At 45.6% G+C, this 15,129-nt stretch overlaps 1 protein-coding gene across 1 annotated transcript; it reads right to left on the minus strand.

Moving 5' to 3' along the window:
• Nucleotides 1-5,778: 5,778 nt before the first annotated feature.
• On the minus strand, nucleotides 5,779-9,249 carry LOC115636296 (F-box only protein 39-like). Its single transcript, XM_030536165.1, has 3 exons — nucleotides 8,236-9,249; nucleotides 6,673-6,849; nucleotides 5,779-5,907 (listed from the first exon to the last, which is right to left on the minus strand). The coding sequence occupies exons 1-3, from the start codon at nucleotides 9,247-9,249 to the stop codon at nucleotides 5,779-5,781; spliced, it is 1,320 nt and encodes a 439-aa protein (XP_030392025.1).
• Between the last annotated feature and the right edge of the window lie 5,880 nt (nucleotides 9,250-15,129).

Genomic DNA, 15,129 nt, shown 5'->3' on the forward strand with positions numbered 1-15,129 from the left:
TAGTGCTAACAACTGCTACATTTCGTTAAGCGGAATCATTTTCGTTATATGTAACTTCATCCAAATCTCGCTGGTTGCTTTAACGCTTTTCTCACTCATTCTGCATTATTCCGAGTTGCTGTCTTCCAGAATAATCAGAATCAAGTATACACTGACACTATGCTCTAGTTTGGTGCTCTGCATAGGTTAACAAAATAATATTTAATTCTGTCCTTTGATTTATATAATTATTTTCCTGGGTTGTTGGGGGCTTTTTGTGTGACAGAACATGACATTACCTCAGACTGAATTTATAAGGTAGAACGTGTCAAGCAAAGAATACTTTTTCATTACATTCTGATGGAAAATGGAACATTGTTTGGAAGATTCTAGCAAAAAAGGTTACGGTTTTCAGATCAGATTTAGAGCTAGTCAAAATTGTTCTCGAAAATGCAAATCAGAAAATTCTCTGTTTTTTTTCCCCCAATCCCCAGTATTGTTTAGCATTAGGAAGATGGGTCTTAGCTGAAGCAACTGGCATTACCAAGGCAGGATACTGGCTGAGAATGGGCCATTGGTTTAATCTGGTATAGCAGAATTTGGTGGAAGTTTATTACATGCCTGCCTGCTTCCACGTAAAAGATGCACAGTGACATTACAGTCACATGCAATCTTTGCCATGAGCAGGTGCATTCAAAGACCACTTTGGTTCAGAATGTAATTACCAAGGTTAATCTAGTAAACAGTTACCATTGTCTGAACAAGTAAGTAAATGCCATTAGCTGGAGGTACTGAATCACTGCACCATTAACACAGACAAGCCTGCTGCTGTCAAACTTCCCTTGCGCTGTTGTGAATACAGCCTCATTGTGCCCTGAATATAGCTGCCGTATGGGAAGGCGGGGGGGATGCCTGGGCTAAGTGGAACTAAAGTGCTTGTGCATCAGTCATTTGTGCCTCTTCACTTGAATGAACAAGTTACTTCTGCTTTAATAATGTTTGTGGCAACCAAGAGAAACATAGAAAAGAAGATTATTTAGCAAATGTCTGATGGCTACTGGAATAGTTCTGATGAGCTCTCGGAGGGCAGGGACTGACTCTATGTGTGGGCAATGTCAAGCATTCTTGAGGGAGCTGACCAAATAAAAATATTTTAGCAGGAAGGGGGTTTTTTTGTTCTACCTTTTATTCCTTTCTTGGAACATCGGTGCTGCGGCTGGGAAGATGGGTCATTAAATGCTTCTGGGGCTAACTACACCCATAATTAGGTGGGTATACTCAAAAATCAGCTGTGCAAAGCTCTCTTAAGTCATAGGATAGAGCTGGCCAAAACTTTGAGTGGAAGCAGGTGGAGGGTATGGAAGCACCCCTTAAGCTCCAGTTTCCCCAGGCTGTCTGTCCCTTGTAGCCTCTCTTCCCCAGGAGGAAGACTCACAAGTCACCCTGGTTTCAGTTTGCGGCACTCTCACTGCAGTTGGCTCAGTCTGCACAGAGAAAGCAGCGAAATCTGGCCCATTGCAACCTGTCACGGTTAAGGCTGTTCTAGCTGTGCCTACTTCAGTATTTTAGCATTTTGTTAGTGCTTTGGTCTATATGAGTGTTGTCCTAGCTTATTTGCTTTGATGGTAAAAGCTTGAAAGCAAGAAGTTATCCTATAAATACTCTAGTGTATATACAGTATATGACTGCTGTACTTAGGGTGACCAGACAGCAAGACTGCCGTACTTAGGGTGAAAAATTGGGATGAGGGTGGGGGATAATAGTCCCAAATATTGGGACTGTCCCTATAAAATAGGGACATCTGGTCACCATAGCCATACTGTCCGGAAACAAGAAAAGGTTCTGTAGGACCTAGCCCTGTATTAGGAGGGAGAGAGACTGGAAGATGTAACAGTTCTTCTCCATCTCTCTGATAACTTTGTTCATATATTCTAGGTACCTAGTTAACCCAGATTCCTCTCAATGAGGCATTGCAATGCCACCAAAAGCCACATGACAGCAGCACCAGACAAATGTACTGAAGAGACAAGGTGTGTTTGAGGGAACATACTTGTAGGGGACCAATTCCTACTAGTGAAAGAGACAAGCTTGTCTCTGGTCTCTTCCACCAACAGAAGTTGGTCCCATAAGAGAGATTGCCTCACTCACCTTCTCTCTAATATCCTGGAGCCAACATGGCTACAACACTGCAAACATAAATGTCTTGAAATAAACCCTGCCAAATTTAACTCAGCAGAAGAAACCTGCCTTTGTCAGGCTGATATCTCCAAAGCAGAATAAGGTTAAAATAGTTATTTTAGGGGAGAACTATTTATTCTAGCCACAAGATTGAACCTTTTGAATCCATATTTTTTTTTCCCTCTGCAGTAGGATAAACAAACTGATTCTCTGTCCTGATCTCGGAGAGAGCATGTGACTTGCAGGGCCAGATTGTGCGCTGATGTACACTTATGCAAAACTGAACTAACTTCACTGAAATTAACCAGGCAGCTACAGATTTTCACAGATATGCCTCGGAGCAGAAATGGGCCTAGTGTGTATTAATTAAAACTGACTTAAAGGCCTCAACAATGTCTGTTACAGGTCTGTTTGTAAGCTTTCCATTTAACAATAAAGACAGGACTTTTTTTTTAATTCCAGAAGGCTAAACTCTTCTGTTATCTAATGCCATCTACTTCACTATTTTTCATTGTGGCAAATTTATATAGGCTAGTACAGAAACTACTATACAATTGGTCACTTGTACATTTGGTAATGAAGGTCATCCATTGGGGAAATCTGGGTATTACACCCCACCACCACCATCCACCCAGTTTTAGTGAGAACTAATGTGTTCTTGAGCTCAATATTAAGTCCACTTTTCGAACAGCATTTTGCAACTCCCTTTAACACAGCCTCTTTCTTTTTTACTTCGCACTACAGTATTTCAAACCAGATTTATTCATAAGGAGCCATTGAGCCCAGTGATTATACTGTACAGTGAATTCAATTCATATGAAGACTGGTAGGACCAAATCTGCAGCCTAAGGAATGCCGTAACCACTAGAAATCAAAATGACCAGTGAAAGAATAGAAATATTAAATATCTGGTCAAGATGTCTGCTCACCAGCTGAGCTGTTAATCACTCTTCAGCAAAAAGAAATTATAGATCTACTGTATCCCAGTGAGGGGAGAGCTGCTCTCCTGTACTGGAGCTGTACTAAGAATGATTATGCCCAAAGGGAACAAATCTATTGAATGAGAGATCGGAAGTTGCAGTATTAACAATCTAAGTGTAAGAAAAACAACATTTAACTGTCTGGGGCCTACCGCGCCTACCACAATGGGGTCTGGTCCATAACTGGGTCTCCAAGACGTAGATTATTACACAAATACTAAATAAACTTTTAAACCAGGTTTAGTTTCCCCTTGCCAGTTTACTGGGTGTTCTCTGGGATACATAGGCTGGCTCTTTATGCATTTTATCTCAACATTTCAACCAGACTTCCCTCTGAGTTTTTTTGTACATCTTTGGGTAGGACGCAGTGATTGTGAACAATGTTGCTTTGACCATCGTGGAGTCTGAAGTCTTCTGTTTATCTGTTAAACAAATTTGACAGGAGTAGAGGCAGAGAAAGCTTCCCATCACTGGTTCAGCAGGACTTGGTAGTGACCTGGAGAGAGCGACCAGCTTCAGAGGTGAAATAGTTCAATCACAGGGTGCATTTGATCCTTAGTTTCTGTCCTTACAGACAGACAGCAGTGGTGCCAGTCAGAGCCAGCCGTGGCTGTGACCTTTGTGAAGTGGACATGTGGCACTTGAGAACTGGCTAGAGACCACGCTTCAGCCAAACATTAAGATAACTGCTGGTCCTGGCAGAATAACATTCTCTGCCTCCTTCAGGGCTATTGAGGTGGGGCCTAAATGCAGAGACCAAACAAAATAGCAAAGATGAGACACACAGGGCCAGGTGCAAGCCATAGGATTTTAAAATCACCCATGGCTCTAAAATTCCTCCCTTCTGTATTATCATTATTCCTCACTACTACATTCTGGGGAAGGTTATTTTGGTGTTTGTTTTGTGTTTGTAAACAAAAAGCTTTCAAAACATGCAGGATCTTTAAACATAAAAAGGAGGAAAGACTACTGTCTAAAATTTCCCCAGGAGTTACCAATAAGGCCTGACCACAAACTGACTCCGTAGGTTGGGTAGTCAGGAGTTTTGTTAAACCATCCATGGAATTCCTGCATTTTAGGTGCTCAAATGCACTTGTTCTGCTTTAACTTTCCTTTAACATTCTCACCGTGTCTAAGAGTGCTGTCTTCTGGAGGCAGGGCTGCCCGGGGGGAGGGGAAGTGGGGTGATTTTCCCTGGACCCTGCAGGGGCCCCCATGAGAATATAGTATTCTATAGTATTGCAACTTTTTCTTATGGAAGGGACCTCTGAAATTGCTTTGTCCCAGGCCCCCTGAATCCTCTGGGTGGCCCTGTCTGGAGGTGACTGACCACAATGTCTTGAATTCCTAATTCCTTCTTGAGTGGCTCTTTCATATCCTTGGGAATCAGGGCTGGCGGGGGGGGCGAGAGGGGCAATTTTCCCCAGGTCCCACAGGGGCCCCTGCGAGAGTTTTTTGGGGCCCCTGGACCGCGGCCCTTAACTCACTCCGGGAGAACCGGAAAACTCTTGCGGGGCCCGGGCCCCTGGAGCTTCTTCTGTTCCAAGCAGAAGGACACCCTGACGGCGAATTACTGCCGAAGCAGGACCCGCCGCCAAAGTGCAGCCAGGTCTTCGGCTATAATTCGGCGGCGGGGGGGCCCTTCTGTTCTGGGACCCGCTGCGAAAGTGCCCTGAAGACCCACGGCGGGGGACCGCCCACCACTGAATTACCACTGAAGACCCGGCTGCACTTCGGCGGCGTGTCCCCCTTCGGTGGCAATTTGGTGGCGAGGACACTTCAGGGGCGGGTCCCGGAACAGAAGGACCCCTCCACCCCCGAATTACTGCCGAAGCGGGGGCCCCCCGCTGCCGAAGACCCTAGGCTCCCGGAATCCTCTGGGTGGCCCTGTTGGGAATCACTCCAGGTACTCCTGTCATCACTGGGATCATCTTTGTTCTAGCTTTCCAGAAACATTCCACTTTGTGGCAGAGTTCTTCCTACTTCACTGTTTTCTTTCCCTCTTTCTTGTTTGTGTTTCTATCTGCTGGTCTGGCAATGTCAATTAGCATCAACTTGTTTGTCGTCTTTTCTACAACTATGGCCAGCCTGTTTGCCTGCACCATTCAGTCTCTGACAATTGTCAGATCCCAAAAAATCTCAGCTTCTTCTCTAGAGCACTTCCAATTCGGTGATTGTAATACTGTGTGGTGTGTTTTTAAGCCTCTGCTCGCCACAGAGGCTCCAGTGATGACACTTGGTGACCTAATGATTATTACCGTAGTGCCCTGAGGCTCTGCCTGAGATCAGAGCCCCATTGTGCCAGGCTCAAACACATCCGCAGAGACACAACTCCTGCCCCCAATAGTTTACATTCTAAATAAACAAGACAATGGGTGGGAGAGGACACAGAGGCACAGAAAGTGGTGGTGCCTTGCCCAGGAATTAGACTCTAAGACCAGGTCGCCTGAATCTCACTCCAGTTTCCTATCTGCTGGGCCACACTGCCCCCGTTTCAGTTTTAGTTGACTTTCCCTTTCAGGAACACTGCTAATGACATTCAGCTCCCCTATAGACTTCCTCCAAAGGATGAATTCAGGCATTTCTAGATGTGACTGATTTTTTTTTTTTCATTTCTTTCACCTCACAGATCACATGCCTCTCACATCATCGGGTAGGCGATGACGAAATAATTAAGCTCTGAGTCAATCAGGTCTCGATATCTCCTGAAAATATCTCGCAACATTCTATCTTCTTCAATGGTTTCATACCGATTTGTGTAAATCCTCACCTGTGCGGATGAAGCAAAATCATATCTGTAAGAAGCGTATTAACTGGCCAAAATTACGCTCCAAAGCCCACGTGACTATTGAGGTTTCTAGATAAGCGTAATATCTAATAAGACAGGTCATCACTGGGTCAAATCCTGAAACCCTTGCTCAGTTTTTGCGTGGGCAAGATTCTCAGGCCTGCCAGTGAAAGTTGTGCCTCGTGAAATGCTGAGTGAAAACTAAGACTCTCACCAACCCCTCCTTGGGCCATTTCACTGGAAGGAGATACTGGGGAAGGAAAGACTCAGTGGGCTGAAGAGGGCTTCTCCAGCAGCCATAGATTCCTGGGACCTGCACACATCTTGGGGGATCTATAGAAGCACAAGCCAGCTCTGCTCGTCCTTGGACCCTGCTGGCTCTTGGGTAGCATGGCTCATTTAGACCAGTGCAAACATTGTTTCCCTTGGCTGTAGTTTGTCGCAGGACTATGCTTTGCATGGTGCTCCCCAGCTATTGTGAAACAGAGCTGTATTATTTTGGAATACGTTTCATGGACCTGGTCAGGCCTAGAGAGATCCATGCCTGAATGGTCTCCTCTCAAATGGAATTTGGAAATACAGTACATGTATGGTTCTTGCACTTCCTCACAATCCTTTCCTCCTGTGTGTTAACAGTAACCTTAAACCAACATTCAAAGGAAGGGGCTGCATTACCCTGTTCATAAATCTGTGCTTCTACTCGCGGTTCTTTGGATGGAATGCAACTTTTGAAACACAGGATTTTACCTTCATGGTCCTCAAAGTGCATTTCCCTTCTGCTTGATTTTGTAACAGCCTCTCCACAAATGCAACACGGAGGAAGGCCCAGATTTTTAGGAAGAACAGCCGCTTGCATGATAACACAAGCTGCAGCAGCTCCTCATCCAGTGATTCATGGCTGTTGTTGAATTCGAGCGTTAATTTCTAGAAAAGACAAATATTGAATATCTAGATCGATGCCCCAGGTGTTCTGCTATTGCAATTGCCCTGGGAGTCAATCAGCAAGTCTTTCCTTGCGCTCCTGATAGGGTTGACTTACAGGCAGGTCATTTTTTGTAACTTAGAGCTTATGTAACTTATAATTCTAGCATAATAGCACCCAAAGGCCCCAATCAGAATTGAGCCCTGTTGTGCTAGTCACTGTATACAGATAGCCCCTTCCAAAAAGAACTTCCAATAATGATGAAAAATGCATTAAATAATGCTCAGAGTCCCTGTAATGTGTTATGAGAGGTTCTTACATGGATTTCCAGAGATCATTTCTGGAGAGGTTTTTTTTGATCCCCCAAAACATTTGTGTGTGGGGGGGGATAATTATAATTCAAAGGGCTGAATGTAAATTAAAGGAATATGGTGATGTAACCGTGCTTGATGCACCAGAGAAAGTTAACAGCAATCACTACTCACTGATGCAAATGACCATTTTCAATTGTTAGCCACAAAGAATGTCTGTCAAGGGACATACTAGACATCATTTTTTTTCTTCCTATAAATCAGGGTTTCTCAAACAGGGGTCGCTGCTTGTGTAGGGAAAGCCCCTGGCAGGCCAGGCCGGTGTGTTTACCTGCCCCATCCGCAGGTCTGGCCGATCGCGGCTCCCGCGACACTTCCAGCAGCTCCCATTGGCCCGGAGCCATGATCAGCCAGACCTGAAGACGGGGCAGGTAAAAACACCAGCCCGGCCCGCCAGGGGCTTTCCCTACACAACTGGCGACCCCTGTTTGAGAAACCCTGCTATAAATTGATTTACGTGTTAAACCTTGTATAGAAAACCTAGTATAGAAGATGCAAGATTATAAAGTAATAACTTACACTGATGCATATACTTATGCCTAGGAAGATTTCAAAGCACTTTACAATCTCATATCTGAATTGTTTGAAAGGAACACTATATCTTCTTCTCTCCACTAAACCATGGCCACCTCTGTGGTACAAAGTTGCAACTTTTTAAGCTGCACAGCAGCTTATGGAGAGGAAGTAATCTTTTCATGGCTGGGACAATCTTTTCTTTGTGTGTGTTTAAATACATATTTCAGTGGGCCCAGTTGGGATCTCTAGGTGCTAGCTCAGTACAGTTAATGTGTCCAACTGAGGCTGATGGAGGAATTTAGATGGGCAGAATCTAATTAGCTAAACTGGACTTTGGCTAGGAAGCTAGTGCTCACATTTCTTGTGGAAAAACTACCTTGTGGAGCTCTAATGACCTCATGGGTCAGGGTTTCACTTTTACACCGACAGTTTGGTACGACGCCCATGTGGCCATGGTTAGATTAGTGACAAAATGATAAACTATTGCTGTTCCCACCATACCTGCAGACTGTGCTTGTAGGCTGGTAAGAGAGTGGTGAGGGTCGGCCTCATCGACCAATCTGGGTCACTGAAATAGCAGCTCCGTAGACTGATGCTCCTAAGTGGTATCTCTGCTAAGAGTATCCTGGCTAGACTGTCGTGCTTCATGACTCTTTCAAAGAAGAAGTTCACTTTCAGTTTGGGTGCTCTCTTGGCTAGGTTGGCCCAGGACATCCCCCAAACTACCTGCCCATGAGGGTCATGGATGTGGCACTTGATGTTTATAGTCCAGAGAGAATGGGCGTTGTTCTCACACAGGATGTCCAGCAGTTCATCCGAGATGCAGTTGTAATTGAGAGTCAGGATGACCAGATTGCAGAACGTGGACATAGTCTGGTGGAACAAAGGGCTGCTGTAGATGGAAAGATGGTGGCTGAAGAAGTCTTCTATGTTGATTTCAGAGGCAAAACTTTTGTTTTTCAAGTAGCTCAAAGAGCTCAAAAGCTCACAGCCTTCTTCCAGCTTCACTCTTGCTCCTTTCAAGCTGAGATGAACAAGATGTGTGCCCATTCTTTTCAGGAAAATAATTAAGTTCTTGATAAACTGATTCTTAATTATGTTTCTCCAGACCAATCGGTCCAACTCCAGGTGCTGAATAGTCAGGGATACCAGACGAGTGTTACATTTGCCCAAGCGCGAGAGAAGCCCCCTCATAGTCACTTGAAATTTTCGGGTCAAGACAGCATTGTAAGGATTCAGAAACTTGATCTCTAGGTGTTCCAAGTACTTGCCGAATCTCTTGACATACCACAGAGCAGATTCAAACTCGGATGTGTTTGACCTAGATGGCCGCCCACTGAAGATGATTGTTCTCGTTCTCCAGAGAGAGCCTGAGTACATGGCTTGATTCCATCTCTTACAGACTAAAGCAGCCTGAGATCTGTCCCTGTCATCTAGCCACCAGAACACATGGCTCAGGCAGACACTGGGCAAATAAGCCCAGCCACTCTGCTGAAGTTCGCTGTCATTCTCCATCAAGGAGACAGTCAGTCAGTTCCTGCTAGGTGCAAAATCAAAGCTTAGATGGTCTCTAGATCAGGAAGGCTGTGGCTAGTTTGTTTAATGTTACTTGACAGATCAAACACTTCTACGTGTATAGCAAAACTCCTGCCTCTTTATATTCAAAAGCAACAATCCATCCTTTGCCTCCTTACATCCAAATGCTGGTGACCACGTGAGCTCTTAGGTCTAACCTGAGATCTAAACTAAATCAAAAGAGAAAAGCAATGAGAAGAGTACAATCACACCAATAGCAAAGGGTACGATTTCAGTACTGTGGCCTCCATAAAGCTTAAACATCACATGGTAAAATGATAGAGAGGTATCAGTATCAATCTGCTAAATTTTTTGTCTCTGTAAACTCTAGAAGCTCCTAGAAAATACCAATAAAATGGAAGATGTCTTTTGTGGGGGATCAGTTCTTTCTGGAAGCATGCTATGTGCTTGGGGCTGTACAAAGAGTTGCTTTCCTTTGCACTAAAAAGATTAACAGCACTATCTAAATGGACTATCTACATCTGCTGATCTTAGCTTTTCTGGGTTAACATCACAGCCTGTTTCAGCTAGCCCTTTAAAAACCTGCGGAAGATTTTCAAAACATTTTTGAAACTGGTCTAGCTCTGGGATTAGCTCTGGGAGTCAGGAGATCTGATGAAGAGTGGTGAAAATAAGAGACAAGAAATGCTTGGAATGCAAGAAGAAGTTAGTTACCCGTTCTGCTTAGGAGGCATTCAGACCCCAACAGCCTTACTCCCTGCAGGGTTCAATGATCACCTTGCCTGTTCTCCCACCCTAGGGAGCTCAGCCATTGCCAGGGAGCAAGAGGTAGGCTTTGTGATGTCATGGGCACTGACTTGACTTGACTTCATTGCAGGCAGGAGCAGTGCAGCCAGCTGAGCAGTCTTACACACTGCGAAAGCAAAGAGGAGGGGGAAATGTATTCTTGTACAACTTACTTCAGATGGATTTTATGAGCAGTCTGTATTCTTATGTCTTAAACTGTCTCTTTCTGTGTTCTGCCTTGTTGTGCTAAGGAGACCGGAGAGCGGTATCAGCATGTTTGTTTATGAATAGATTGGTCAATTAAAAACTGAGAGGGACTCAAAGAGACTTGGGAAAAGAGAGGAGCATGTTTTTGTAGTAGAAGGATCCTTTTTTTACTGAGGGGCCATCTGAATAAGAAGGACACTGGCTGCAGGAGAGAGGGGGAGAAATATCCTGTGAATCAGGGGAGAAGCCTTCTGAAGGATGGGGGGTACTTGGAGGTCGCAGAGGACTCTGGCCAAATCAAGACTGGTGAGGAAACTGAGGCAGGAAGGGAGGGAGCATAGGTCTTTATTGTTTTGTCTAAGTCTGTATATTGCTTGTGTTAGCTAAAGTCAGGAATAACTGTGTTACAAACTTTTACAAAGCCTGTTTATTATCCCTGAAGAAGTAAACTCTAACCCAGACTGCTCACAAGGCTGGAGCTCTGGGAAAGGATGTGCTCATGCAACTGCTGTGTCTTTGCGGGGAAGGGATCAGCTTTGGTCCTGGGGGCCTCTGGCAACTGCACTCTGAGTTCCCTTCTGTGATGGAATATGTGCCCAAGAAATGTGCCAGAGAGGCCAAAGAAAAAGACGGTGCTACCCAGAGCAAGGGAAGCTGATGAGCACAAAGGTCTATTGTGGTGTAGGGTTGCCAAATATTTTTTGGATGAATTTCTGGAGATTTCATCACATTATCTTTCATTAAAGATTAATCTTTAATTCCTGGAGACTCAAGGGCAACCCTAGTGTGGTGGGACCCCAAAACAGCAGCTGGGTGAATGTGCAGCAGGGGGTCATGACGACGTGCATGCAATACAGGCTGGTGCCACTGGTGATGAGATAAGGCTTTGCTTTCATCAGAACTTTAATAGACCAGGATCTAACTTCCCTCCACCCAAGGCCAAGTTCTATGGAGAAGCTTGTGCTTTGTTAGTAAGTTTGTAGAGAAACGGATCTGGAGAATAAATGTGCTTCTACCCAAAGCAGCCTCCCAACCTACAAGTCTTAAAAAGTGATTAGCTAAGATCACTGACATGCTTCCAGGACAGCAACGGGGGGAATGATTATTTCCCCAGACTCTACCTAAAAACCAAGCCCCATACACTTGTAATATCAAAATAAGATGCTGCTACTCAAGCAGGTTGTGCAGATCTTCCTGCTATGACCAGCTCTCTTTCTTGCATTTTATTGTCACAATTAGATTTCACAGTTAACAAAATTACATGAATGGGAGCCATTCTCAGCTCTCCACCCTACATTTTGAAGACTTTTATCTGTAACCATAAAGGCTTGAAACTTGAGGCTTTCATTTCACAAATAGGCTTTGAAATGCAGGTTGGCATTTTGTTTTTAATATCAATAGAATTGAGCCAAAACCCCAGGTCAGATGAGAGGAGAACACCCGTTAGCGTGGGGAGATCTGATTGTAGTCTGAACCCACTGTTTTTGGTTTTTTTATAGCTGTTCTTCTTACACTCAAAATGATCACTTGCATAGAGGGCAGTCAGATAAAGGACCAAATTCTGCCTTCAGATAGGGAGACTTGAATGCACATCTGTTATCTCAAAGATACTGTAGATAGAGAGATGTAGCACTCAAAAGTTGATTGAAGCAAGACAGATCCAGTTCCCTTCTCTTTCCTGTAGAGAAAAGGGGGGAAATGATTTTATAGAAATCTGAGGCTAACGCACACAAAAGGACAGAGAGGAGTTTGAAATAGTGCATTTGGGGGGTTTGCAGGGAGTGATGGGAATCGGGATGATATTAAAGGAAACATTTGTGCAGCTTTCTTGACAGAGATGTATTGGGCTATTGGATAGTCTCCTGACCGGAAGTGGATGAAGCTCCGTCACTTCAGACTTTTAAAATCAGAGCACATAAAACACTAGAAAATTTCTGTGCAGCCCAATCCCTGCATGGGCACGGAGACAGGGCTTTTCCACCTCTGACTTCTGTGGTTCAAAACCCATTGCACTCACTCCTTAAGCTATAGATTCTTGTGTTATGGTGTTGTTGTGTTATATAGCATCACTAGATGTCAGCATTGAGTTTAGTGAAGAGAGAAGCAATGCAAAATGGAGTTCACAGTGTGTGTGTGGGGGGAATTAATAATCAGCTTCACACCATAATCCACCTTCATTTTTCAAAAGGAGGATAAAGTTCAAAAAAAGTCTTGTGGGGAAATGGCTTAACAGTGAGTACTTGAATTATTTTCCTCTGGAGCTGCATAAACAGACTGATTCTCTGCACCTGTGTTTTCTGTGCATTAAGCCCAGATATACACCACATACTGTACTGTATATGATTTTGATTCAAAGCCTTGCCAGTAGTGGAAGATGATGTTAAAATGAGATGTTTTCCCCCTTCTGTTCATTATAATGTTAGACACATGGATTAAAAGTCATTTTGAACATCAAATCCAGCTGGTCTTACTCAGAGCTCTTATGAAGCCAAAGGGAGTGCTCTCTGAGGAAGAGATACAGGATTTGGCCCAGGGTGTTAGCAATAACAACTGTGGCTGGGGTTTTCAAAAGGCAACCTAAGGTAGTTAGGCACCCAACCCCCCCCGAATTGCAGTGGGGTCTATGTGCCTAACTCCCTCAGGTCCCAGCTTGTGTGTCAGTCTTAGGCCATGTCTACATCTAAAATTTTGCAGCGCTGGTAGTTACAGCTGTATTAGTACAGCTGTATAGGGCCAGCGCTGCAGAGTGGCCACACTTACAGCAACCAGCGCTGCAAGTGGTGTTAGATGTGGCCACACTGCAGCGCTGTTGGGCGGCTTCAAGGGGGGGTTCGGGGAACGGGAGAGCAAACCGGGAAAGGAGACCAGCTTCGCCGCGGTTTGCTCTCGCGTTCCCCGAACCCCTCTGCAAACCGCAGGGAAGGAGACCTGCTTGCTCGGGGTTCGGAGAACGAGAGAGCAAACCGGGAAAGGAGACCAGCTTCGCCACGGTTTGCTCTCGCGTTCCCGAACCCCCTGCAAACCGCAGGGAAGGAGACCTGCTTGCTCGGGGTTCCGGGAACGAGAGAGCAAACCGGGAAAGGAGACCCGCTTCGCCGCGGTTTGCTCTCGCGTTCCCGGAGCCACCCAGCAAACCGCAGGGAAGGAGACCTGCTTGCTCGGGGTTCCGGGAACGAGAGAGCAAACCGGGAAAGGAGACCCGCTTCGCCGCGGTTTGCTCTCCCGTTCCCCGAGCAAGCAGGTCTCCTTCCCTGCGGTTTGCTGGGTGGCTCCGGGAACGCGAGAGCAAACCGGGAAAGGAGACCAGCTTCGCCGCGGTTTGCTCTCGCGTTCCCGGAGCCACCCAGCAAACCGCAGGGAAGGAGACCTGCTTGCTCGGGGCTCCGGGAACTAGAGAGCAAACCGGGAAAGGAGACCCGCTTCGCCGCTGTTTGCTCTCGCGTTCCCGGAGCCACCCTGCAAACCGCAGGGAAGGAGACCTGCTTGCTCGGGGAACGGGAGAGGAAACCGCGGCGAAGCTGGTCTCCTTTCCCGGTTTGCTCTCGCGTTCCCGAACCCCCCTGCAAACCGCAGGGAAGGAGACCTGCTTGCTCGGGGTTCCGGGAATGCGAGAGCAAGCTGGGGAAGGAGACCAGCTTGATTACCAGAGGCTTCCTCCTTCCACGGAGGTCAAGAAAAGCGCTGGTAAGTGTTTACATTGGATTACCAGCGCTGGATCACCAGCGCTGGATCCTCTACACCCGAGACAAAACGGGAGTACGGCCAGCGCTGCAAACAGGGAGTTGCAGCGCTGGTGATGCCCTGCAGATGTGTACACCTTCAAAGTTGCAGCGCTGTAACTCCCTCACCAGCGCTGCAACTTTCTGATGTAGACAAGCCCTTAGAGACAAGTACTTGAGTTAGCCCAGACGTGCTGCTTGTGGTTAAGTTGTGGTTACTTTATTATTCAAAGTGTGCATAAACCTACCGCTGGGTCAGGTCACTGTGAATCACCAAACCACATCTGTGGTTTTAGATTGCTAAAAAGCTACAGCATCCTCACACATCTGCAACTAAGTCACTGCAATTGTTGTTTGTGGCTCACTGCTCTCCTGCATGACTTCTGTAACTGTTGCTCCCATCCCATCCCCCTGCCTTGCCCCATCTCTAACAGCCCAGAATGCAGGTAAATGCCAACCCACCTCCCTCTCCTATCTCAGGCACAGGTCAGATGCAACTCTTGTCTGCAACATGACAAATCTCTGCATAGAGGAGGTTTGGGGAAGGGGCAGATGAAGATGACTGTGGTCTTATACATTATACAAATACCTTTCAGCCTGATGGATACCAGTGTGCTTTGCAAGCTGCAAACGGTGATTGCATCATCAATCCCTGAAACATAGCTTCCTTTGGGGTGAAACAGAGCAATTATTTAACAGAGCACGGCAATGCTGCACAAAATATATGACAGTGTGTGGAGGAGCCAGCAGGCAAAGAGTTAATTAACTTTTCAAGTCTTCTGCAGGTGTAGAAGGGTGGCTAATGAGAGGAGAGGTGGTGGACTAATTAGGAGGTCTTGTGCAAGCGATGAAGGAAACTCTCTTTTTCCCTAGTAGTCTAGTCATGAGTGTTGCAGTGTTTGTAGCTTGAGTAAGGACTTAGCTGCTCTGTAAAAGCTGGTTAATGCTACGACTGGTCTTCTAGAGAAAAGTCTATCCTGGTAAGAGACAGTTTCTTTTTGTTTTATATCAATTCTGTGGGTTGGCTCCATTTTACGGGTAAGAAAAGAACATCTTCCCTAATTGAAAGAGCAGTGGGAGTTCAGGTATGAAGCACTGTATAACAAGCTAAACTGGAGTTTGGGTAGGACACTGGTGGTGTTAATCC

This window comes from Gopherus evgoodei, chromosome 17 (genome assembly GCF_007399415.2).
Source record: "Gopherus evgoodei ecotype Sinaloan lineage chromosome 17, rGopEvg1_v1.p, whole genome shotgun sequence".
NCBI lineage: Eukaryota > Metazoa > Chordata > Testudines > Testudinidae > Gopherus > Gopherus evgoodei.